The 27,609-nt window shown below is 46.2% G+C and overlaps 1 protein-coding gene across 1 annotated transcript in view; it reads right to left on the minus strand.

Annotated features, from left to right (window-relative positions):
• LOC126295054 (transcription factor MafA-like) overlaps positions 1 to 27,609 on the minus strand; it is a 149,707-nt gene that overhangs the window by 49,177 nt on the left and 72,921 nt on the right. The window contains exons 5-7 of the mRNA XM_049987302.1: positions 24,287 to 24,497; positions 24,182 to 24,256; positions 15,825 to 16,017 (exon numbers count right to left, since the gene is read on the minus strand). Coding sequence (XP_049843259.1) covers positions 15,845 to 16,017; positions 24,182 to 24,256; positions 24,287 to 24,497 — 459 coding nt within the window. The 3' untranslated portion in view covers positions 15,825 to 15,844. The remainder of the gene's footprint in view (positions 1 to 15,824; positions 16,018 to 24,181; positions 24,257 to 24,286; positions 24,498 to 27,609) is intronic.

A 27,609-nucleotide genomic window follows, 5' to 3' on the forward strand; every position in this document is an offset into this window, starting at 1 on the left:
CACAAACATCCTGCACCCTACATGCTGGTGTCGTACTCTATTCACACAAGTATAATAATGCTGCTGTCACAGCAATCTACGTATTTCGATATGTTGCTAAAGTGTGATTTGTAAAGCATACAGCTTTTCTTCTCTGTAGGTAAGCCACCAACTCGAAAGTAACCGGTAGTATACAGGGTGGTCCATTGATCGTGACCGGGCCAAATATCTCACGAAATAAGCGTCAAACGAAAAAACTAAAAAGAACGAAACTCGTCTAGCTTGAAGGGGGAAACCAGATGGCGCTACGGTTGGCCCGCTAGATGGTGCTGCCGTAGGTCGAACGGATATCAACTGCGTTCTTTAAAACAGTAACCCCCATTTTTATTACATATTCGCGTAGTACGTAAAGAAAAAATGAATCTTTTAGTTGGACCACTTCTTTCCCTTTGTGATAGATGGCGCTGTAATAGTCACAAACATATGGCTCTCAATTTTAGACGAACAGTTGGTAACAGGTAGGTTTTTTAAATTACAATACAGAACGCAGGTACGTTTGAACATTTTATTTCGGTTGTTCCAATGTGATACATGTACCTGTGTGAACTTATCATTTCGGAGAACGCATGGGTCTCGCGGTTCTAGGCGCGCAGTCCGGAACCGAGACTGCTACGGTCTCAGGTTCGAATCCTGCCTCGGGCATGGCTGTGTGTGATGTCCTTAGGTTAGTTAGGTTTAAGTGGTTCTAAGTTCTAGGGGACTGATGACCACAGCAGTTGAGTCCAATAGTGCTCAGAGCCATTTGAACCATTTTGAGAACGCATGCTGTTACAGCGTGATTTCCTGTAAATACCACATTAATGAAATAAATGCTCAAAATGATGTCCGTCAACCTCAATGCATTTGGCTATACGTGTAACGACATTCCTCTCAACAGCAACTAGTTCGCCTTCCGCAATGTTCGCACATGCATTGACAATGCGCTGACGCATGTTGTCAGGCGTTGTCGGTGGATAAGGATGGCTAATATCCTTCAACTTTACCCACAGAAAGAAATCCGGGGAAGTCAGATCCGGTGAACGTGCGGGCCACGGTATGGTGCTTCGACAGCCAATCCACCCGTGACTCTACCCTTGATTCGATCTCTGCGAAACCCTACATTTCAGCAGGATATTGCACGACCGTATGTTGCAGGTCCCGTACGTGCCTTTCTGGATACTGAAAATGTTCGACTGCTGCCCTGGCGAGCACATTCTCCAGATCTCTCACCAACTGAAAACGTCTGGTCAATGGTGGCCGAGCAACTGGCTCGTCACAATACGCCAGTCACTACTCTCGATGAACTGTGGTATCGTGTTGAAGCTGCATCGGGAGCTGTACCTGTACACGCTCTGTTTGACTTAATGCCCAGGCGTATCAAGGCCGTTATTACGGCCAGAGATTATTGTTCTGGGTAGAGATTTCTCCGGATCTATGCACCGAAATTGCGTGAAAATGTAATCACATGTCACTTCTAGTATATGTGTCGAATGAATACCAGTTTATCATCTGCCTTTCTTCTTGGTGTAGCAATTTTAATGGCCGGTAGTGTAGAACTCGCCAGATCGAGGTGCTGGTTTCGTTACAATGAGTTGCGCGCGGTCTGATTTGTCTGTGGTGCAAGCGGAACTGATGGGGTCGCAGGGAAATTTTGCAGAATCGCCAGCGGTGACATAGAGGACGAGGAGGGGGAGGATGTAGCGTCTAGCAGATGAGGGGCAGGGGGGAGGGGGGGGGAGGGGGAGGTAGACGCGCCGTAATCCAGAGCGCGGCACCGCTCGCCGCGTTGCGTGAGGTGCGTACGTAAGCGTCACAGCGCTGGGACACGCAGGCGGCCGTGGATGTAAACATTCCCACAGCAGGCGACACACGGCAGCGGAGGTCTGGAGCGCCTCGAGGCTGCCCCAGAGCACATCACACACACACACACACACACACACAACACACACACTGGCGTACATGGCCACTGGCTGCTGTCTCGTGTGTTGTATACGCCACGTCACAGCACATAGCCGGCTGGCGACTGCAGTAGCCGGCAGTGGCTGCCCCGACACACACCAGGCACGCGTGTCTAAACGCTACTTTGCAGAAAGACACCCGGTTGCGAAAGTCGTCTCGTGAAGCCAGTTCTCACGAAACTGTTTGCAGACACAGCGACACGAGTGCACTCGTCAGTTTCGTCGTCGTGGGTATGCCGCAGTCAACTTTAATTTCAGTGTTATGGCCGCTGCGTCTGAATACCTTTTTCTTTTCTTTTTTCTTTTTTTTTTTTATCCTTTTCTAGTCCTCAGTTTTCTGACTGGTTTGATGCGGCCCACCAAGAATTCCTCTCCTGTGCCAACCTCTTCATCTCCATGTAGCACTTGCAACCTACGTCCTCAGTTATCTGCTGGATGTATTCCAATCTCTGTCTTCCTCTACTGTTCTTGCCCTCTACAGCTCCCTCTAGTACCATGGAAATCATTCCCTGATGTCTTAACAGATGCCCTATCATCCTGTCCCTTCACCTTATCAATGTTGACACATATTCCTTTCCTCTCCGATTCTGCGCAGAACCTCCTCATTTCTTACCGTATCAGTTCACCTAATTTTCACCATTCGTCTGTGGCACCACATCTCAAATGCTTCGACTCTCTTCTGTTCCGGTTTTCTCACAGTCTATGTTTCATTACCATAAAATGTTGTGCTCCAAGCGTACATACTCAGAAATTTCTTCATCAAACTGAGGCCTATGTTTGATGTTAGTAGACTTCTCTTCGACATGAATGCCATTTTTGGCAGTGCTAGTCTGCTTCTGATGTCCTCACTATTCTATCCTTCATTGGTTATTTTGCTGCCTAGGTACTAGAATTGCTTAACTTCGTTGACTTCGAATTAAATCAGGTGATGCTGAGGGAATTAGATTAGGAAATGAGACACTTAAAGTAGTAAATGAATTTTGCTGTTTGGGGAACAAAATAACTGATAATGGTCGAAGTAGAGAGTATATAAAATGTAGACTGGCAATGGCAAGGAAAGCACTTCTGCAGAAGAGAAGTTAACATAGGCTATAGATTTAAGTGTCAAGAAGTCATTTCTTGAAAGTATTTGTATGGAGTGTGGCCATGTATGGAAGTGAAACATGGACGATAAATAGTTTGGACAAGAAGAGAATAGAAGATTTCGAATTGCGGTCCTACAGAAGAATGCTTAAGATTAGATGGGTAGACCACATAACTAATGAAGAGGTATTGAACAGAATTAGGAAGAAGAGAAATTTGTGGCACAACTTCACTAGAAGAAGGGATCGGTTGGTAGGACAAGTTCTCAGGCATAAGGGATCACCAATTTACTATTGGAGGTCAGCGTGGAGGGTAAAAATCGTAGAGGGAGGCCAAGAGATGAATACAGTAAGCAGATTCAGAAGGATGTAGGTTGCAGTAGGTACTGCGAGGTGATGAAGCTTGCACAGGATAGAGTAGCATGGAGAGCTGCATCAAACCAGTCTCAGGACTGAAGACCACAACAACGACAACCAATATCTGTCTGACTTCCTCTACAGTTTTTGTCCGCTGCAGCTCCCTCTACCGTGGAAGTCACTCCCTGATGTCTTAAAAGACGTCCTGTCACCCTGTCCTTTGTCCTTGTCGGTGTTTCGCACATATTTCTTCCCTCTCCGATTCTGCGCAGAACCTCCTCATTCCATGCTTTATGAGTCCACCTAATTTTCCAACATTCGCCTGTAGCACGACATCTCAAATGCTTCGATTCTTTTCTCTTCCGGTTTTCCTATGTCCATCTTTCACTACCAGACTGTAAGGTGGCCATGAAATTCGTACCTTACAAGCGCTCATCTACATACTTTTCAGTGATCTACAACCGGAATTAGGTATCATGTGATAGGTTGTACATAGTATATATCAATTTATAAAGGAGACTGACATTATCAAAAAAATGTTCGAAAAGTGTGTGAAATCTTATGGGACTTAACTGTGAAGATCATTAGTCCCTAAGCTTACACACTACTTAACTTAAATTATCCTAAGGACAAACACATAAACCAATGCCCGAGGGAGGACTCGAACCTCCGCCGGGACCAGCCGCACAGTCCATGATGACATTATCACGTGCGTGTTGTAAATAATTGTTAACGCTTATTGCATGAAAGGTGACGGAGTGTCTCTATTATAAAAATGGTGTCATGAATGATTGCCTATAGTAGTAGAGGTTGGAACGCCAGTGGAGATGAAACGGCAGGCAGAACTGAAGCTCTGGGTGGAAGGCCCTCACAGGTGTTGGTCCTGCTTAAACACAGGAAGTAGCCAGACGGACGTCGTGGCACCTGAGCTCTGGAACACAATAGGGTGACGGCCGGCCGCTATTGTAGTAGGAGCCGGAAGGGTAACCGGGATCTCTGCAAATTGTATCTTGGATACTGCCACTGGGATGGAGCTGGTCCCACGGGTGTTGTATTGGAGACACATTCAAATGGTTAAAATGGGTCTGAGCACTATAGGGCTTAACAGCTATGGTCATTAGTCCCCTAGAACTTAGAACTACTTAAACCTAACTAAGCTAAGGACATCACACAACACCCAGCCATCACGAGGCAGAGAAAGTCCCTGACCCCTCCGAGAATCGAACCCGGGAACCCGAGCGTGGGAAGCGAGAACGCTACCGCACGACCACGAGATGCCGGCAACTTAGCACTACTTAAACCTAACTAACCTATGGATATCACACAACTCCCAGTCATCACTCAGCCAGATTGTTGCTGTATAGAATATGTAATAAGGAATCAATAGTTAAATACACAGCTCTAAAGCCGGCAGCATACTTTACAACTTGCAGCCGATATTTTTATAGGCAGCTACGTCGGTATTTCATCGCAGGAACATTGGTATATCGATACTTCTGTCGATGTATCGAGTGCCGATGGTAACACATTTTAAACATCGGTATACTTGATTCCCGATATTTTTAAAAATATCGACATTCCTAGTGTGAACCAGGCTGTACGGAAACGGGGTGTGGCAAGCATTGCGCGACATGGACTGCCGTTGATTCAGCAGTGGGACTTCTCCGGCGCTGTTCACACGCCCAGGATCAGGGGGGGGGGGGGGGGGTTCCTGGAATCTGGAATGCGCTGGAGACGTAACAGCGGCGGCGGCGACCGCGAGTCCCCGATATGGAGCGCGCTGGAACTTGTCCAGAGCCGGCCTGCCTCTCTCCAGCGGGACCGCGTATCGCTACCGCCCCCTGGCCTTTGCCGTCTCACACTCACGCAACCGCCGGTATGCGCTCTCAAGGGGATCGCAAAGTGCCGCTTCCTCAAAAGCACTCCGCAGACAGAGCAGATACGCAACGAGATGGCGGAACCGGTGCTGGAGGATGAATATAAATTCCTAGTCTTTCAAAACGGATATCGCGGTTTTAAGACTCTGCAGCGTTCCTTACATCCGTCTATTTTTCGGGGGGTCATCAGTCTTCTGACTGGTTTGACACGGAGAGCCATACGTTTGTGACTATTACAGCACCATCTATCACATAGCGAAAAAGGTGGTCCAACTAAAACTTTCATTTTTCTTTACTTACTATACGAATCTGTAATAAAAAATGGAAGTTCCTATTTAAAAAAAAAAACACAGTTGATATCCGTTTGACGTATGCCAGCGCCATCTAGCGGCCCAACCATAGCGCCATCTGGTTTCCCCCTTCAAGCTAGATGAGTTTCGTTCTTTGTAGTTTTTTCGTTTGATGCTTATTTCGTTAGATATTTCGCCCGGTCACATCTCTCAACACCTGCTTTTTTTGGGATTCGAATTATTATATTCTTCTTGACGTCTGAGGGAATTTCGTCTGTCTGATACATCTTGTTCACCAGATGATAGAGTTTTCTCATGACTGGCTCTCCCAAGGCTGTCAGTACTGGTCAGAAAATGTGTAAATGGTTGTAGGGATGTTACAGAGCAGGTTGTACTGAGACATAAATGTTACAAGGGAAATTCGATACGTTGCGCCGTTTCTGAGTTATTTAGCATTCCAGTTAGCCAATCACATCGTGGCGCGCGTAACTTCAAGTCACAGCTAACGAGACAAATAAAAGCACTCGTTGGGCAACACCGCAGCTCGCAGGCCGCTTGAATGCGAGCGCGCGACGCCATAATTGCTTTTATTTGTCTCGTTAGCAACGTATCGAGTTTCTTTCTTGACATTTATGTCTCAGTACAACCTGCTCTGTAACATCCCTACAAGCATTTCGCACACTTTCTGACCACAACTGGCAGCCTTGGGAGAGCCAGTCCTGAGAAAACTCTATCATCTGGTGAACAAGTTGTACAGACAGGCGAAATTCCCTCACACTTCAAGAAGAATATAATAATTCGAATCCCAAAAAAAGCAGGTCTTGATAGATGTAAAGATTACCGAACTATCAGTTTAATAAGTCAGAGCTGCAAAATACTAACGGGAATTCTTTAGAGCCGAATGGAAAAACTGATAGAAGCCGACCTCGGGGAAGTCAGTTTGCAGTCCGTAGAAATGTTGGAACACGTGAGGCAATACTGACCTGACGACTTACCTTAGAAGAAAGATTAAGGAAAGGCAAACCTACTTTTCTAGCATTTGTAGACTTACAGAAGGCCTTTGACAATGTTGACTGGACTACTCTCTTTCAAATTCTAAAGCTGGCAGGGGTAAAATACAGGGAGCGAAAGGCTATTTACAATTTGTACAGAAATCAGAAGGGTGTTATAAGATCCGAGGGGCATGAAAGGGATGCAGTGGTTGGGAAGGGAGTGAGACAGGGTTGTAGCCTTTTCCCTATGCTATTCAATCTGTATATTGAGAAAGCAGTAAAGGAAACAAAAGAAAAATTTGGTTCAGGGATTAAAACCCATGGAGAAGAAATAAAAACTTTGAGGTTCGCCGATGACATTGTAATTCTGTCAGAGACAGCAAAGGACTTGCAAGAGCAGTTGAATGGAATGGATAGTGTCTTGAAAGGAGGCTATAAGAGGAAGATCGACAAAAGCAAAACGAGGACAATGGAATGTAGTCGAATTAAATCAGGTGATGCCGAGGGAATTAGGTTTGCAAATGAGACGCTTAAAGAAGTAAAGGAGTTTTGCTATTTGGGGAGCAAAATAACTGATGATGGTCAAAGTAGAGAGGATATAAAGTGTAGACTGGCAATGGCAAGGAAAGCCTTTCTGAAGAAGATAAATTTGTTAACATCGAGCATAGGTTTAAGTGTCAGGAAGTCGTTTCTGAAAGTATTTGTATGGAGTGTAGCCATGTATGGAAGTGAAACGTTAACGATAAATAGTTTGGAAAAGAAGAGAATAGAATCTTTCGAAATGTGGTGCTACAGGATAATGCTAAAGATTAGATGGGTAGATCACGTAACTAATGAGGAGGTATTGAATAGAATTGGGGAGAAGAGAACTTTGTGGCACAACCTGACTAGAAGAAGGGATCGGTTGGTAGGACATGTTTTGAGGCATCAAGGGATCAGAAATTTAGCATTGGAGGGCAGCGTGGAGGGTAAAAATCGTAGAGGGAGAGCAAGAGATGAATACACTAAACAGATACAGAAGGATATAGGCTTGCACAGGATAGAGTAGCGTGGAGAGCTGCACCAAACCAGTCTCTGGACTGAAGACCAAAACAATACATATGTGTGGGTGGTAGGCTGAGGCTACTGGATGTGCAGAGAGTCGGAGGCCAGAGTGACTGCAGCCGAGTGCAGACTCGGTGGTTCTCCCCAGAGCGGCAGTGGCCGCTGTGCGCGCTCGCCGGCAGTCCACAGGGAGCGCAGCTGATAAGCGCCGTCCGCCGGACACCGGATCCGCTCACCAGACGCCACACACGCCCCACACGGTAGCGATAGCAGAAGCGACAGGCAGCGCGCAGAGACCGCGCCGCTACACCACAAACTGACCACCCGCTTCCGCGAACACCGCGTTTTCCCGACCTCTTCTCCTCTGGGGGCACACCAAACGTACCGCCATCGGACCATCAGACACACTCCCGTACTGGAGACAGCACCCCTCGCGAAGAGAAACAGCTGAAAGATCTGAAAGGAGGTAGCTTACAAAACTCTCGTTCGACCTATACTCGTGTATTGCTCATCAGTGTGGGATCCGTACCAGGTCGGATTGACAGAGGAGATATAGAAGATCCAAAGAAGAGCGGCGCGTTTCGTCACAAGGTTGTTTGGTAAGCGTGATAGCGTTACGGAGATGTTTAGCAAACTCGAGTGGCAGACTCTGCAAGAGAGTCGCTCTGCATCGCGGTGTTGTGTGGTGTCACCGCCAGACACCACACTTGCTAGATGGTAGCCTTTAAATCGGCCGCGGTCCGGTAGTATACGTCGGACCCGCGTGTCGCCACTATCAGTGATTGCAGACCGAGCGCCGCCACACGGCAGGTCTAGAGACTTCCTAGCACTCGCCCAAGTTGTACAGCCGACTTTGCTAGCGATGGTTCACTGTCTACATGCGCTCTCATCTGCCGAGACGATAGTTTAGCATAGCCTTCAGCTAAGTCATTTGTTACGACCTAGGAAGGCGCCATAATCAGTTACTATTGATATTGTGAATCATGTACCGTCAAAAGCGAAGTACCATCATTAATGGAGTTAAATATTCCACCAGCTACGTCCGTTTTTTCTAAATTCTAATTTCCTTCTCATGTTCCAGACCTCACGCCAGCCTGCTTGAGCTAAAAAGGGTGCATTTCGGCCTCCTTTAGTAAAACGGTGTTGGCTCTCTTGCCAACCACAACATGTAGCTTGCTGTCCAGGTTTCGTGAGGGTGCGTTTCTGGATGAGGTATCGAATATATTGCTTCCCCCTACTTATACCTCCCGAGGAGATCACGAATGTAAAATGAGAGAGATTCGAGCGCGCACGGAGGCTTTCCGGCAGTCTTTCTTCCCGCGAACCGTACGCGACTGGAACAGGAAAGGGAGGTAATGACAGTGGCACGTAAAGTGCCCTCCGCCACACACCGTTCGGTGGCTTGCGGAATACCAGTTCGGTTCTACAACCATTACTCTACGGCAATGGCCCAGTACCTGGATTGCATTTATCGAGACTGTATCGCCCAGCACGAAGTCCTAAGCGACTGGAAAATATGACACGTGACTCGAGTATATAAGAAGGACAAATGAACGGACCCGCAAAATTAAAGACCAATATCCATAACCTCGGTTTGGTACGCCGACCGCTGTGGACGAGTGGTTCTAGGTGCTTCAGTCGCGATTACTACGAGCGCAGGTTCGAATCCTACCTCGGGCATGGCTGTGTGTGATCTCCTTAGGCTAGTTATGTTTAAGTAGTTCTAAGTTCTAGGGGACTGATGACCTCAGATGTTAAGTCCCATAGCGCTTACAGCCATTTCAACCATTTTGAATCTGTTTTCTGCAGAGCTCTTCAGAATATTTTCCGATCGAATGTATTAAACTTTCTTGAGAAGCATGGTTATAGAAAACAAGAAAACATCGCTCGTCCGAAATTCAGCGTGGTCTTTTGTCAAATGGTTCAAATGGCTCTGAGCACTATGGCACCTAACATCTGAGGTCATCACTCCCCTAGAACTTAGAACTACTTAAACATAACTAACCTAAGGAGATCACACACATCCATGCCCGAGGCAGGATTCGAAACTGTGACCGTAGCGGTCGCGCGGTTCCAGACTGAAGCGCCTAGAACCGCTCGGCCACACAAACCGGCGGCCTTTTGTCACGTGATATACGCCGAACAATGGCTGAACAACAGACAGATTCCATGTCTCTAGATTTCCGGAAAGCACTTGACAACGCGCCCCATTGCAGGCTGTTAACGAAGGTACGAGCATGTGGAAGAAGTTCCGGATAAGTGTGTGGCTCGAAGACTTCTTAAATAATAGAACCGAGTACGTTGTCCTCGACGGCCAGTGTTCATCGGAGACAAGGGTACCGTCAGGAGTGCCCCAGGGAAGTGTGATGGGAGCGCTGTTGCTCTCTGTGTAGGTAAACGATTTAGCAGAGAGTGTGGGCAGCAATCTGCGGTTGTTTCCTGATGAAGCTGAGGTGTACGGTAAGGGGTGAAAATTATTTGACTTAGGAACGTACAAGATGACTTACACAAATTTTCTAGTTTCTGTGATGTATCCCACTTAACACTGAATATGGAAAAATATATGCAGATAAGTAGGAAAATATTCGGATAGAGGATTTGTAGTGTTCTGCTTGACACAGTTATGTTTGTAGTGACCTATTTCTGACAATCGGTCCCTACAATTGTACAGTGCTTCATAAACATTTCGTGAAGTGTTAATTTACGTGCAGTGATATAGTTATTCTTTGATGTAGTGACCTATTTCTGACAATCTGTCCCTACATGTTGTTTAAATACCTCGACGTCACGTTGCAAAGCGATATGAAATGGAACCGGCAAATGAGAACTTTGTGAGGGTAGCCGAATGATAGACTTTGGTTATTTGGCAGAATTGTGGGAAAGAAAGCTTCACCTGTAACCGGAAGCGCATATAGAGTGCTGTAGCGACCTCTTGTCGAGTACTGTTCGAGTGTTTGGGAACCGCACCAGGTAGGATCGATGGAAGACATCGAAGCAGTTCAGGGGCTGGCTGCTAGGTTTGTTTACCGGTAGTTTCGAACAACACCCAAGTGTTACAGAGATGCTTCAGGAACTTTATGAAACGTCCCATTACAAAAATTAGTGAATTACTGTGCTGGTAAACCCCTTACGTTATTTGATTTTCAAACAGCTGAGCAAAACTGAACGTACTCAGACATTTCTCTCTTTACTTATTCTGATCATCACTAAACTAACACACAATATTTTTTCGCGGAACGCAATCTGACTTTCAATAAGCCCTGCAAAAGACTGGCCCTGTCTAACAATAACCTATACCTTTCATGAATCACTTACCTCCCAAAAATCTTCGTTACTCGAACTACGGCAATACAGCGAGCGCCAATACTACCAGTTAAATAAAATATTCAAACTACTGAAGGCACTAACTACTGATAGGCATAGTTATCAAATGAAAGATTTTGATATACCAGTTCATGACATCCAGTCTTACATATTTACTCTCTCTGATGGACACACGTCCAGATTGTCCGTTCTCAAAACTCCGCCATCTCTCTCGCCACATCCACCACTGCTGGCGGCTCACCTCCAACTGCGCAACGCTACGCGCTGTTAACAGCCAACTGCCCAACACTACAATAGCAGACAACAATGCAAACCGGCCACAGACTGCACACAGCACAGCCAGTGATTTTCATATAGAGCGGTACATGGCGTTACCAACCAAAAAATCCTAAACAGCCTACTTACAACTTAAATTGACGAATTTTAAAGAATCGGGATTTGAATCTGACTGCGGAAGGATTCTACTGCCGACAGCATACACAGCACGTAAGGAGCACCCAGATAAGGTGCGGGAAATTATAGCTAACGCTGAGGCATATAGATAGTCATTTTGTAAGTAGGCTGTTTAGGTTTTTATGTTGATAACGCCACGTAGCGCTCTGTATGAAAATCACAGGCTGTGCTGTGTGCAGTCTGTGGCTGGTTCGACTCATTGTTGGCATATTCGCTATTGTAGTGTTGGGCAGTTGGATGTGAACTGCGCGTAGCGTTGCGCAGTTGGGGGTGAGCCGCCAGCAGTGGTGGATGTGGGGAGAGAGATGGCGGAGTTTTGAGAGCGGATGATCTGGACGTCAGAAAAATGAAATTTGTGAGACGGGATGTCATGAACTGATATATATATATATATATATATATATATATATATATATATATATATATATATATATTATGACTTTTGAACACTATTAAGGTAAATACATTGTTTGTTCTCTATCAAAATCTTTCATTTGCTGAGTATGCATATCAGTAGTTAGTGCCTTCAGTAGTTTGAGTCTTTTATTTATCTGGCAGTAGTGGCGCTCGCTGTATTGCAGTAGTCCGAGTAACGAAGATTTTCGTGAGGTAAGTGATTCATGAAAGGTATAGGTTATTGCTATTTAGGGCTTTTGTAGCGATTATTGAAAGTCGGATTGCATTGCACTAAAAAAATTTGTGTCACTTTAGTGTTGATCAGAATAAGTAAAGAGAGAAATGTCTGAGTACGTTCAATTTTGCTCAGCTGTTTGAAAATCAAATAACGTAAGGGGTTTACCAGCACAGTCATTCTTAATTTTTCTAAGGGGATCATACAATGTAAGCTTTCACGGCCGGTGTTATCTTCACTTAAAACTTCCGGGCTGATAGGCTGTGGTCGAAGTATATAACTCTCTCCTGACGTTTCGTCTCCGACTGCGGGAGACATCCTCGGAGGTAAAGCGGTGAAGGGGATGTTTCAATTTTTCTCTTGCTCTGTTTGCGAGTTAAACAGGAAAGGAAATGACGAGTAGTTACAGACTGCCTGCCCTCTGCCTCTCACCGTACGCTGCCTTTCAGAGTATCTGTGTAGATGTAGATTAAAGTATGTTTCAAACTTTCGCGAGAGCCCTACATCTGATTTTTTCCCTAGATGACAAAAAACACCGTGAATTCATTGTCCCAGGAAGGGGAAACTTTATTGACACATTCCTGGGGTCAGATACATCACATGATCACACTGACAGAACCACAGGCACATAGACACAGCCAACAGAGCATGCACAATGTCGGCACTAGTACAGTGTATATCCACCTTTTGCAGCAATGCAGGCTGCTATTCTCCCATGGAGAAGATCGTAGAGAGGCTGGATGTACTCCTGTGGAACGGCTTGCTATGCCATTTCCAACTGGCGCCTCAGTTGGACCAGCGTTCGTGCTGGACGTGCAGACCGCGTGAGACGACGCTTCATCCAGTCCCAAACATGCTCAATGGGGGTCAGATCCGGAGATCTTGCTGGCCAGGGTAGATGACTTACGCCTTCTAGAGCACGTTGGGTGGCACGGGATACATGCGGACGTGCATTGTCCTGTTGGAACAGCAAGTTCCCTTGCCGGTCTACGAATGGTAGAACGATGGGTTCGGTGACGGTTTGGATGTACCGTGCACTATTCAGTGTCCCCTCGACGATCACCAGAGGTGTACGGCCAGTGTAGGAGATCGCTCCCCACACCATGATGCCGGGTGTTGGCCCTGTGTGCCTCGGTCGTATGCAGTCCTGATTGTGGCGCTCACCTGCACGGCGCCAAACACGCATACGACCATCATTGGCACCAAGGCAGAAGCGACTCTCATCGCTGAAGACGACACGTCTCCATTCGTCCCTCCATTCACGCCTGTCGCGACACCACTGGATGCGGGCTGCACGATGTTGGGGCGTGAGCGGAAGACGGCCTAACGGTGTGCGGGACCGTAGCCCAGCTTCATGGAGACGGTTGCGAATGGTCCTCGCCGATACCCCAGGAGCAACTGTGTCCCTAATTTGGTGGGAAGTGGCGGTGCGGTCCCCTACGGCACAGCGTAGGATCCTACGGTCTTGGCGTGCATCCGTGCGTCGCTGCGGTCCGGTCCCAGGTCGACGGGCACGTGCACCTTCCGCCGACCACTGGCGACAACATCGATGTACTGTGGAGACCTCACGCCCCACGTGTTGAGCAATTCGGCGGTACGTCCACCCGGCCTCCCGCATGCCCATTATACGCCCTCGCTCAAAGTCCGTCAACTGCACATAGGGTTCACGTCCACGCTGTCGCGGCATGCTACCAGTGTTAAAGACTGCGATGGAGCTCCGTATGCCACGGCAAACTGGCTCACACTGACGGCGGCGGTGCACAAATGCTGCGCAGCTAGCGCCATTCGACGGCCAACACCGCGGTTCCTGGTGTGTCCGCTGTGCCGTGGGTGTGATCATTGCTTGTACAGCCCTCTCGCAGTGTCCGGAGCAAGTATGGTGGGTCTGACACACCGGTGTCAATGTGTTATTTTTTCCATTTCCAGGAGCGTATTTATTTATTATACAAAATGTCCGCAGCTCGTAGTCTTGCGGTAGCGTTTTCGCTTCCCGCGCACGGAGTCCCGGGTTCGATTTCCGGCGGAGTCAGGGATTTTCTTTGCCTCGTGATGACTGGATGTTGTGTGTCTTTCATCATCATTGGCTCGCAAGTTGCCGAAGTGGCGTCAACTAAAGAGGACTTGCAATACGGCGAAATTCCCTGCATGGGGCCTCTCGGCCAACAATGCCGTACCATCATTTCATTTCATTATATCAAATTATAGACCTGCTACGTGATGCTTTAAAACAAGTCGTACATCTTACAATTTTCGTTTTTCATCTTTTTTACAGTTTTGTTTTATCTACAACATTTACAGGGAATAATACTATTCAAAATAAACAGTGTGATGTCGGATGCTGGAGTCTGGAGCGAAGTGTGAATTGGTTGTGAGGGGTGCCAAGATAGTGTGCGTAGTTGCGATAATGCTGTGTCCCGGCTGGTGCAGTGATTAACAGACCTGCCTACTAACAAGGGAACCTCCCCATCGCACCCTCCTCAGATTTAGTTATAAGCTGGCACAGTGGATAGGCCTTGAAAAACTGAACGCAGATCAATCGAGAAAACAGGAAGAAGTTGCGTGGAACTATGAAAAATATAATCAAAATATACAAACTGAATAATCCATCTGCAAGGTAGGCAACATCAGGGACCGTGGGAACTCAGGAGGGCAGTGGTCTCGTGGTTAGCGTGAGCAGCTGCGGAACGAGAGGTCCTGGGTTCAGGACTTCCCTCGTGTGAAAACTGTAATTTTTTATTTTCAGTCTGTGACAAATTCTTACGCTTTTTGGGAGTGGTTATCACATCCACAAGAAAACCTAAATCGGGCAAGGTAGAAGAATCTTTTTACCCATTCGCCAAGTGTACAAGTTAGGTGGGCCGACAACATATTCCTGTCACGTGACGCACATGCCCTCACCAGTGTCGTATAGAATACATCAGACGTGTTTTCCTGTGGACGAATCGGTTGACCTATGACCTTGCGATCAAATGTTTCCGGTTCCCATTGGAGAGGCACGTCCTTTTGTCTACTAATCGCACGCTTTTGCGGTGCGGTCGCAAAACACAGACACTAAACTTATTACAGTGAACAGAGGCGTCAGTGAACGAACGGACAGATCATAACTTTGCGAAAATAAGCTTTTCACTCGAGGGAAGACTTAAACCAAGGACCTCTCGCTCCGCAGCTGCTCACGCTAACCACGGGACCACGGTGCTCCTGAGGTTAAACTATCCCTGATGTTGCCTACCTTGCGCATGGATTACTCAGTTTGTATATTTTGCTTATTTTTTTCATAGTTCCACGCAACTTCCTGTTTTCTCGATTGATCTGTGTTCAGTTTTTGGAGGCTAATCCACTGTGCCAACTTATAACTAAATCTGAGGAGGGTGCGATGGGGAGGTTCCCTTGTAAGGAGGAGGTCCCGGGTTCGAAACCCGGTGCAGTACACATTACTGCTGATCGCCACTGATATCCCAATGCAGCTGACTGCAACGATCCCCTGCCTTTCCTTCCATTTCTTCCCCTCTACAGCTTCAATTTACGTATGATGTTCCTGATGTTACTCAGGTCAGATCTAACGACCACGCCACATTCAAAGTCACTGAGTTCTCTGGACTGAACCATTGTGATGTCGCTGCTTCTCTACTGTCAATGACCCCCACCTCCTTTAATACTGGCGAGCCTGCCTCCCGTGCCACCTAGTGGCCTTTTCAACATTACTGGACAGTGTGTCACTGGTTTCCACGCGACCCGCCCCCACGACCAGACTGTGGTCGGGATGCCGAGACAGGCTGTGCAGCGCGGCGCGGTACCCACCTGGCTGGCCCGGGCCGGCGCTACACGTGCTGCGACCAGTCGCCCTCCATCCGCCAGACGCTGAACGCGTAGCTGAGCCGCTCGTGCGCCATGTAGGAGCAGGGCGAGCCGGCCGACATGAGCGCCAGCCTAGCTCCGGGAGAACACGCCCCGCTGCCGCCGCCGCCGCCGCCGCTGCTGCCGCCAGCGCTCCCTGTGCACCGACAGCGGCACAAAACACAACATGTTGACTCACAGCCAGCCAGCGGGCGCCGCTTGTTGGGCACCCTGTAGGCAGCACACTTTGTGGGCAGGGTGTAGTCGTATCACTAATGGACAAATACTTTCTAGACATACTGTAGAATACTTATTCTTATATAGGATGTAATTAGGAACTTTCGAGACAGGGTGTAGTTGGCACTTTTGGTACTATACTTACGGATCATACTGTAAAGTTTTCTAAATGTTTTTTTCCCCTTTTACAATCGTGTGGACCACCTAGGGTCACGTTAACAACTTCAGTTCCTCTTCTTCCTTTGTTGTTGTTTCCTATTTTTCCAGTATTCCCTCATTTTCACCCCATGAAGTCTCCTCCTTTCTTCTGTCCGTGTTGTTCTCGATTTTTTATTTCTTCTACTTTCAAAGCCTTCCAAATTTAGTCATTTGTTTTTAAAACCGTTTCTTTCTGCTATTTCTGATTCTTTGATGTTGTTTCTTTCAAGATCTTTTCTTACTTCTGTAATCCACGCTATTGTCGATTTCTTCTTCCAGAAATATAGGAGTATTTGTTTTTTTAGTCTATTTCCATCCATTCGGTAGAGATGTCCAAAAAACGTTAATCCTCGTTTGGCCATTACTTGAGATATTTTCTCTATATTTTTGTAAATCTCCTCATTACTTATTATTTTCCACCCATCTGCACTTTTTAATTTTTCTAATAATCCTTCTTTCCAGTACCTCTACTTTGTCCATCTTATAGTTCATCGTTAGGCATTCAGATCCATATAAACATTCTGGTTGTACCACTGTGGTGTAGTGTTTTAGTTTAGTTTTTCTAGATATGCTTTTGTTGTTGTAAGTATTTTTGGTCAAACCATATGCTCTTTCCATTTTTTTAAGATTTATTTTTACTTTTATTTTTCTAATAAGCAGAATCTGCTTTGTGTGCAATACGAATGTTGACATCCAGAAATAGGTCACAATTTGTTAGACATAATTTTGCAGCAAAATATCTGGTCTCAGTGTAGTCATCTCATAAATCAGCATCGGGCGAGGAGTTCTAGGCGCTTCAGTCCGGAACCACGCGACTACTACTGTCGCAGGTTCAAATCCTGCCTTGGGCATGGATGTGTGTCATATCCTTAGGTTAGTTAGGTTTGAGTAATTCTAAGTTCTACGCAACACATGACCTCGGATGTTAAGTCCCATAGTGCTCAAAGCCATTTGAACCATTTTTATCATAAATGAGCAATACTTCCTACACACCCTGTAGTGGAGGATTTTTTAAGCAGGGTGTAGTTAGGCCCCTTTGAGACGGGATGTATTTCGCACTTTGGGACTGTTATTCAGTACCTAGCTGCGGGGTACAGTTCCTTTGTTTTTCTTCTTTTAAGTGTATTTACTATGCTTTGACTTCAACACCATTGTTGACGTGCTACCACACATAGGTCAGAACTTGTTAGGGACTCAGTAACAGCCAACTTTATTGGTAGGGTGTAGTCATTTTACAGATGATCTGTACTTCCTAGAGCCGGCCGCGGTGGCCGACTGGTTCTAGGCGCTCAGTCCGGAACCGCGCAACTGCTACAGTTGCAGGATCGAATCCTGCCACGGTCACGGATGTGTGTGATGTCCTTAGGTTAGTTAGGTTTAAGTAGTTATAAGTTCTAGGGGACTCATAACCTCAGATGTTAAATCCCATAGTGCTCAGAGCCATTTGAACCTTTTTTTTTTTGTACTTCCTAGAAGTACTGTAGAGTAGGAATTGTTAGGCAGGGTGTAGTCAGGAACTTTCGAGACACAGTGTAATTGTCACTTTTGGGACCGTACGTCTGTGTCGTGCTGTGAAATACTTTTTATTTTACCTTATTTTATTTTATTTGTTTTTAATGAGCCGTCTCTGGTTTTGATGGAATACGAATGTTGACATCCAGAACAGGTCACGATTTGTTAGACTGCCTATAGATAAGAAAAAAAGGCTCTGAGTACTATGGGACTACACATCTGAGGTTATCAGTCCCCTACAACTTAGAATTACTTAAACCTAACTAACCTAAACCGAGCGAGGTGGCGCAGTGGTTAGACACTGGACTCGCATTCGGGAGGACGACGGTTCAATCCCGCGTCCGGCCATCCTGATTTAGGTTTTCCGTGATTTCCCTAAATCACTCCAGGCAAATGCCGGGATGGTTCCTCTGAAAGGGCACGGCCGACTTCCTTCCCCATCCTTCCCTAATCCGATGAGACCGATGACCACACTGTCTGGTCTCCTTCCCCCCCAAAAACAAAAAAACTAACCTAACGATATCACACACATCCGTGCCCGAGGCAGGTTTTGCACCTGCGACCGTAGCAGCAGCTCGGTTCCGGACTGAACCGCCTGTCTATAGCAGCAAACTACTTGGTCAGGGTGTAGTCATCTTATGAATGAGCAATACTTCCTACACACCCTGTAAAGAAGAACTTTTTAGGTAGTGTGTAGGGCCCATCGAGGCACGGTGTATTTGGAAATTGTGGACTATTCTTTTTTTTAATGCACCGGCTATGCTTTTGTTCGCCGTGAACGTTGACAAGCTGCCACACACAGGTCCCAACTTGTTAGGGAACCTGGCTGTAGTCATTTTACAAATGATCAACACTTCCTAGAAATACTGCAGAGTAGGTATTGTCTGGCAGGACGTAGTTAGGAACTTTTGAGACTGAGTGTAATTGGCATTTTAGGCACCATACTTGTGCGACACCCTACAGAGCAGTATTCCTTTTTTTAATTCATAGACTGTCCTCTATGAGCAGCAAGAATAATGACAACTCGCCACTCATGGGTCACAACTTGTTAGGCAGCCTGTAGCAGCAACCTCGTCGGCATGGTGCAGTCATCTTGCAACTGATTCCTAGCCATAAGGATTTGTCAGGCAGCAGTTGTCTGGAACTTTTGAGCGAATGTGTTTTTGGCGCTATTGGGACTACTATGCTACTATGTTGGAGCCTCATTTCCGAGACATTTTGTAGAGAAGGAAATATTGGATAGAGTGTTAACACATCCTGTAGCCAGAGAAAACTCGCCGGTGTTGGGACAACAGTTCTGTGACATATTAAATAGCAAAACCCACCTTGGCATGCATCCTGTCTTTGGGGCATAGTTTCCTGCATGTACCGTCGAAAAGGAATTGTTGGGTGGGTGGAATTAGAAACTTCTCAAACAAGAGGTACATTATCTGATCAGATGTACTGGGACACATATTAGTTGCCGGCCGATGTGGCAGAGCGGTTCTAGGCGCTTCAGTCCAGAACTGCACTGCTGCTATGGTCGCAGGTTCGAATCCTGCCTCGGGCATGGTTGTGTGTGATGTCCTTAGGTTAGTTAGGTTTAAGTAGTTCTAAGTTCTAGGGGACTGATGACCTCAGATGTTAAGTCCCATAGTGCTCAGAGCCATTTGAACCACTTTGAGCACATATTAGTTCACATTTTTATGTGGTGTGCCCGCTGTTTGCCATTAAAGTGACTCCTTGAATTCTGATGAGGTCAGTTTCAGTGAGGTGTCCAAATGTCTGTGGAGGATTCACAGCCCATTCTTTTTCAAGAGCCACAATGAGAGATGACGGGGATGTTACGTGCAGAGGTCTAGAGCGAAGTCGGCCTTCTAACTCACCCTAAAGGTGATTCACTGGGTTCATGTTGTGTCTCCGGGCAGTCTGGACCATTTCAGGAATGTCACTGTCCACAGAACATTGCCTCGCAGACGCTGCTATGTGATAGCGTGCATTGCCATACTGATGTTGTTGTTGTGGTCTTCATTCCAGAGACTGGTTTGATGCAGCTCTCCATGCTACTCTATCCTGTGCAAGCTTCTTCATCTCCCAGTACCTACTGAAACCTACATCCTTCTGAATCTGTTTAGTGTATTCATCTCTTGGTATCTCTCTCTATGATTTTTACTCTCCACTCTGCCCTCCAAAACTAAATTGGTGATCCCTTGATTTCTTAAAAAAATAAAAATAAATTAAAAAACATGTCCTACTAACCGATCCCTTGTTCTAGTCAAGTTGTGCCACAAATTTCTCTTCTCCCCAATTCTATTCAATAACTCCTCTTTAGTTATGTGATCAAACCTATCTAATCTTCAGCATTCTTTTGTAGCACCACATTTCGAAAGCTTCTATTCTCTTCCTGTCCAAATTATTTGTCGTCCATATTTCACTTCCATGCATGGCTACACTCCACACAAATTCTTTCAGAAACGCCTTCCTGACACTTAAATCTATATTCGATGTTAACAAATTTCTCTTCTTCAGAAATGTTTTTCTTGTCATTCCCAGTCTACATTCTATATCCTCTCTAATTCGACCATCATTAGTTATTTTACTCACCAAAATAACAAAACTCATTTACTACTTTAAGTGTCTCATTACCTACTCTAATTCGCTCAGCACCACCCGACTTAATTCGATTAGATTCCATTTCCCTCGTTTTGCTTTTGTTGATGTTCATCTTATATCCTCCTTTCAAGACACTGTCCATCATGTTCAACAGCTCTTCTAGGTCCTTTGCAGTCTCTCACGGAATTACAATGTGATCGGCGAACCTCAAAGTTTTTATTTCTTCTCCATGGATTTTAGTACCTACTCCCAATTGTTCTTTTGTTTCCTTCACTGCTTGCTCAATATACAGGTTGAATAACATCAGGGAGAGGCTACAACCCTGTTTCACTCCCTTCGCAACCACTGCTCCCCTTTCATGCCCCTCGACTCTTATAACTGCCATCTGGTTTCTGTACAAACTGTAAATACCATTTCACACTTCCTGTATTTTACCCCGGCCACAATCAGAATTTGAGAGTATTCCAGTCAACACTGACAAAAGCTTTCTCTAAGTTTACAAATGCTAGAAACGTAGGTTTGCCTTTCCTTAATCTGTCTTCTAAGATAAGTCGTAAGGTCAGTATTGCCTCACGTGTTCCAACATTTCTATGGAATCCTACCTGATCTTCCCCGAGGTCGGCTTCTACTAGTATTTCCATTCGTCTCTAAAGATTTCGCGTTAGTATTTTGCAGCCGTGAGTTATTGAACTGATAGTTCGGTAATTTTCACATCTGACAACACCTGGTTTCTTTGGTATTGGAATTATTATATTCTTCTTGAAGTTAGAGGGTATTTCGCCTGTCTCATACATCTTGTTCACCAGATGGTAGAGTTTTGTCAGGGATGGCTATCCCAAGGCTGTCAGTAGTTCTAATGGAATGCTGTCTACTGCGGGGGCCTCGTTTCAACTGAGGTCTTTCAGTGCTCTGTCAAACTCTTTGCGCAGTATCACGTGCCTTACGTATGTAGATTGTGAACAGTTGGGAATGTGGGTCTCATGGAAAGCGTGCAAGGGATAAGTCCCTGCAGTCGTGCTATTCATCTGTGTCTTCGGTGGCTCAGGTGGACAGAGCGTCTGTAATGTAAGCAGGAGGTCCAGGGTTCGAGTCCCGGTTGGGGTACATATTTTCAGCTGTCCCCATCGAGGTATATCAACAACACCTGCCGGCAGCTGAGGGTTTCGATCAATTATAATTTATTCTCGAGAAGCCGCACGGTCATCAATGGTATCTCTTCTTTCGTGAACAGCTACTATCTTGATACGAGCTTTGAGTATTCGACAGTCCTCGGCAGCCGTCTTAATGCTTTTATATCGTGTCCGTGCAGCGATTGGCCGCTCCTTAAGTTGTGGAAGTAATCGACAGCAAACCGTGGCATGTAGACTGAAATACTGAATGTTATCATAAGTGTTAGCGTTTACTGAGTGTTAGAAGAAATCATAATTTGTGACCCCTAAGAAATCGATATTCCCACTTTAAACAGCCATCATAATATCCCTGGGCGAATTAATTAATTTGATAATTTCTACGGAAAGTTTGTTGGAAAAGTAAGGAGAGACTGCTACCTAACATAGCGCGCCTGGAGGGAATACCAACAGAGTCATTATACACTGGAGCCCATAGTACAGAAGTTACATTACAGCGGTAACTTGAGCGGGGGGATAACATTTGCAAATGATGTTCATTGTAAAGGCTGACTCCGGAAGAACTGTACTGGAAAGCACGCACCTTCCTCCAATATTTGAACAATTAAATATTATCTGTTTAGATTAACAAATGCGGAGATAGGAAATCAGCGGAACAACTGAAATAGCGCATCGGTTCACTGCATTTTGCATTTATTGTAACACTTGATGACACACCAAGAAAATGTCGCGTGTTACACTTGACAGATAATAGCACTAGAACAATAACAAACACCTAATTTAGTTTTTTGCACAATACTTAAGGTTCGACAGGCAGGGAAACCCACTAAGTTCCCCCATAAATATAAATGTGCGCGTAGGAGCGTTAAAAAATTGGTTATCAAACAGTCACTTATAACATCAAGTCAGGCACAGCCCATGTAAAGACAAAATAGTTAGCAAGTTTACAGGCTGACTAGAACATCAAGATGAATATCAGGAAAGTGCACCCTCCACAACACCTTACTGCGACAGTTAAACGTACGGCCAAACTTTCAGGAAACATTCCTCACAACCAAAGAAAGAAAATATGTTATGTGGACATGTGTCCGGAAACGCTTACTTTCCATGTTAGAGCTCATTTTATTACTTCTCTTCAAATCACATTAATCATGGAATGGAAACACACAGTAACAGAACGTACCAGCGTGACTTCAAACACTTTCTTACAGGAAATGTTCAAAATGTCCTCCGTTAGCGAGGATACGTGCATCCACCCTCCGTCGCACGAAATCCCTGATGCGCTGATGCAGCCCTGGAGAATGGCGTATTGTATCACAGCCGTCCACAATACGAGCACGAAGGGTCTCTACATTTGGTACCGGGGTTGCGTAGACGAGCTTTCAAATGCCCCCATAAATGAAAGTCAAGAGGGTTGAGGTCAGGAGGGCGTGGAGGCCACGGAATTGGTCCGCCTCTACCAATCCGTCGGTCACCGAATCTGTTGTTGAGAAGCGTACGAACACTTCGACTGAAATGTACAGGAGCTCCATCGCGCATGAAGCACATGTTGTGTCGTACTTGTAAAGACACATGTTCTAGGAGCACAAGAAGAGTATCCCGTATGAAATCATGATAACGTGCTCCATTGAGCGTAGGTGGAAGAATGAAACTAAATTGAGCTCTAACATGGAAATTAAGCGTTTCCGAACAGATGTCCACATAACATCTTTTCCTTATTCGTGTGTGAGGAATGTTTCCTGAAAGTTTGGCCGCACCTTTTTGTAACACCCTATATATACTACGGCCCATTAAGATTGCTACACCAAGAAGAAATCCAGATGATAAACGGGTATTCATTGGACAATTATATTATACTAGAACTGACATGTGATTACATTTTCACGCAATGTAGGTGCATAGATCCTGAGAAATCAGGACTCGGGACAACCACCTCTGGCCGTAATAACGGCCTCGATACGCCTGGGCATTGAGTCAAACAGAGCTTGGATGGCGTGTAGAGGCACAGCTGCCCATGCAGCTTCAACACGATACCACAGTTCATCAAAAGTAGTGACTGGCGTATTGTGTCGAGCCAGTTGCTCGGCCACCATTGACCATTTTCAATTGGTGAGAGATCTGGAGAATGTCCTCACTAGGGCAGTAGTCGAACAATTTCTGTATCCAGAAAGACCCGTACAGGACCTGCAGCATGCGGTAGTGCATTATCTTGCTGAAATGTAGGGTTTCGCAGGGATCGAATGAAGGGTAGAGCCACGGGTCGTAAGACGTCTTAAATGTAACGTCCACTCTTCAAAGTGCCGTCAATGCGAACAAGAGGTGACCGAGACGTGTAGCCAATGGCACCCCATATCATGACGCCGGGTGATACGCCAGTATGGCAATGACGAATACACGCTTCCAACGTGCGTTCACCGCGATGTCGCCAAACACGGACGCGACCATCATGTTGCTGTAAATATATCACAGCATCTTCTTCCTGGCTGTTAAATTTCGCGTCTGTAGCAAATCATCTTGGTAATGTAGCAATTTTAATGGCCAGTAGTTTATGTTGGGAGCGCCAACTTAGTTCGTTGTGGAGCCCGTATGTCTCGTGGGCACCCCCCAAGGGGCGGACGGGCTGTGCCGCTGCGGTGCGTGGCGGAGAGTACTCACCGCTCTCGACGGCCGGGTCGCAGAGCTGCGGGCCGTCGTGGTGGCAGGCGAGTGCCGGCCCGCCCCCGCCGCCCCCGCCGCCGCCCCCGCTGCCACCCCCGCCACCGCCCCCGCCGGCGCTGTCGTGCTCGGCCTGCTGCAGCACCTGGTACAGGAAGTCGATGTACCTGGCGGCGAGTTTGAGCGTCTGGATCTTGCTCAGCTTGTCCGACGGCAGCGTGGGGATGATCTTGCGCAGCGCGGCGAACGCCTCGTTCAGGCTCTGCGTGCGCTGCCGCTCGCGCACGTTCGCCATCACTCGCTGCTGCTGCAGCTCCTGCACAAAACATACGTAGCAGACATTTCAGAAGCATCTCCTATCCGTACCGGTGTTCTGTAAAGAGAGGCACTGCCCTGGCTCCTCCGTTTTAGCACAATTTCGCAACAGCTTTTGAAGACGTGAGCATATGCAGGATGGTCTGTTGATCGTGACCGGGCCAAATATCTCACGAAATAAGCGTCAAACGAAAAAACCCACAAAGAACGAAACTCGTCTAGCTTGAAGGGGGAAACCAGATGGCGCTATAGTTGGGCCTGCTAGATGGCGCTGCCATAGGTCAAACGGATATCAACTGCGTTTGTTAAATAGGAACACCCATTTTTATTACATATTCTTGTAGAACGTAAAGAAATATGAATGTTTCAGTTGGACTACTTTTTTCGCTTTGTGATAGATGCCGCTGTAATAGTCACAAACATATGGCTCACAAGTTTAGACGAACAACTGGTAACAGTAAGTTTTTTAAATTAAAATGTAGAACGTAGGTACGTTTGAACATTTTATTTCGGTTGTTCGTATATGATACATGTACCTTTGTGAACTTATCTTTTCTGAGAACGCATGCTGTTACACCATGATTACCCGTAAATACCATATTAATGCAATAAATGCTCAAAATGATGTCCGTCAATACGTGTAACGACATTCCTCTAAACAGCGAGTAGTTCGCATTCCGTAATGTTCGCACATGCATTGACAATGCGCTGACGCATGTTGCCGGCCGTTGTCGGCGGATCACGATAGCAAAGATCCTACTACTCTCCCATCAGAAAGAAATCCGCGGACGTCAGATCCGGTGAACGTGCGGGCCACGGTATGGTGCTTCGACGACCAATCGCCGGCCGGAGTGGCCGTGCGGTTCTAGGCGCTACGGACTGGAACCGAGCGATCGCTACGGTCGCAGGTTCGAATCCTGCCTCGGGCATGGATGTGTGTGATATCCTTAGGTTAGTTAGGTTTAAGTAGTTCTAAGTTGTAGGCGACTGATGACCTCAGAAGTTAAGTCGCATAGTGCTCAGAGCTATTTTGACGGCCAATCCACTTGTCACGAAATATGCTACTCAATACCGCTTCGACCGCACGCGAGTTAAGTGCCGGACATCCATCATGTTCGAAGTACATCGCCATTCTGTCATGCAGTGTCACATCTCGTACTAACATCGATACAACATTACGTAGGAAATCAGCATACACTGCACCATTTAGATTGCCATCGATAAAATGTGAGCCAATTATCCTTCGTCCCATAATGCCGCACCATACATTAAGCCGCCAAGGTCACTGATGTTCCACTTGCCGCAGCCATAGTGGATTTTCCGTTGCCCAATAGTGCATATTATGCCGGTTTACGTTACCGCTGTTGGTGAATGACGCTTCGTCGCTAAACAGAACGCGTGCAAAAAATGTGTTATCGTCCCGTAATTTCCCTTGTGCCCAGTGGCAGAACTGTACACGACGTTCAAAGTCGTCGCCATGCAATTCGTGGTGCATAGAAATGTCGTACGGGTGCAATCGATGTTGATGTAGCATTCTCAACACCGACGTTTTTGAAATTCCCGATTCTCGCGCTATTTGTCTGCTACCGATGTGCGGATTAGCCGCGACAACAGCTGAAACACCTACGTGGGCATCATCATTTGTTGCAGGTCGTGGTTGACGTTTTACATGTGGCTCAACACTTCCTGTTTCCTTAAATAACGTAACTATCCGGCGAACGGTCCGGGAGATTTGGATGATGTCGTCCAGGATACCGAGCAGCATACATAGGACACGCCCGTTGGGCATTTTGATCACAATAGCCATACATCAACACGATATCGACCTTTTCCGCAACTGGTAAACGGTCCATTTTAACAGGGGTAATGTATCACGAAGCAAATACCGTCCGCACTGGCGAAATGTCACGTGATACCACGTACTTATACGTTTGTGACTATTACAGCGCCATCTATCACAAAGGGAAAAAAGTGGTCCAACTAAAAAATTCATTTTAATTCTTTATGTACTACACGAATATGTAATAAAAATGGGGGTTCCTATTTTAGAAACGGCAGTTGATATCCGTTTGACCTATCGCAGCGCCATCTAGCGGGCCAACAATAGCGCCAGCTGGTTTTCCCTCTTCAAGCTTGACAAGTTTCGCTCGTTGCCGTTTTTTCCGTTTGATGCTTATTTCGTGAGATATTTGGCCCGGTCACGATCAATGGAGCACCCTGTATAGACGTAGTGCCTCTTCAATATCTTCTCCAGGGACAGTATTACCTCATACTTTTAATTCAGCCAGTGGCAGAATCGGTGATTGGGGAGTACCAGGGTGGTTTCCGGTCAGGGAGGTCAACAGTAGATCACATCTTCAATCTCCGGCAGCTCACTGAGACGCTGGGTGAATATGTTAAAGATTTGCGTATTCGTTGATTTTAAGAAGTCTGTGATTCTATACATCCCAAGAGCCTGCTCAGCTGTTGAAGGAAGTTTGGCACGGCAGAGAAGGTTACCAATCTGTCTGAGCGAAACACATGCAAAGGTGAAGATGGAAATCGCGTACTGAGGAATGTGAAATTGTGACAGGACTCAAACAAGCTCAACTTTGCCTTCGAGGAGATCGTACGCGAGACTTTCCAAGAAAAATAAGGGATTGAAATCGAAGGAAAGAGGCTGTCATACTTAGCCAATACAGAGGAGATCTGTTTACTCTCAAGGTCTGAAGAGAAGTTTAATCAAATGACGAGAGTACTAAAGGAGGCTGCCACATAAACGAAGCCAAGACAGAGTACGTCGTTATGACGCGTGGTCAAAGTCAGGCAGCTGGTCATCTGCAATCACTACAGGTGGGCGACCAGTCCTACAAGAGAATGCTTGAATTTCAATACCTAGGGGCACTTTTCACTGGAAACTCGTCATGTGGAGCAGAGATCAATACCAGAATACAAGCAGGAAACCGATCTTACCACGGCCTAGCACAACTCCTTCCGTACAGATATCTCTCCAGACAGTTCAAGACTCGACTGTAAAAAAACCCTGATCCAGCCTGTTGTTCTATACGGCTGTGAGACATGGAGTATCCGGAAACAAAACTTCCATAAGGTCCTCGTTTTTGAGAGGAAAGTGC

This window comes from Schistocerca gregaria, chromosome 11 (assembly GCF_023897955.1).
Source record: "Schistocerca gregaria isolate iqSchGreg1 chromosome 11, iqSchGreg1.2, whole genome shotgun sequence".
Taxonomy (NCBI): Eukaryota; Metazoa; Arthropoda; class Insecta; order Orthoptera; family Acrididae; genus Schistocerca; species Schistocerca gregaria.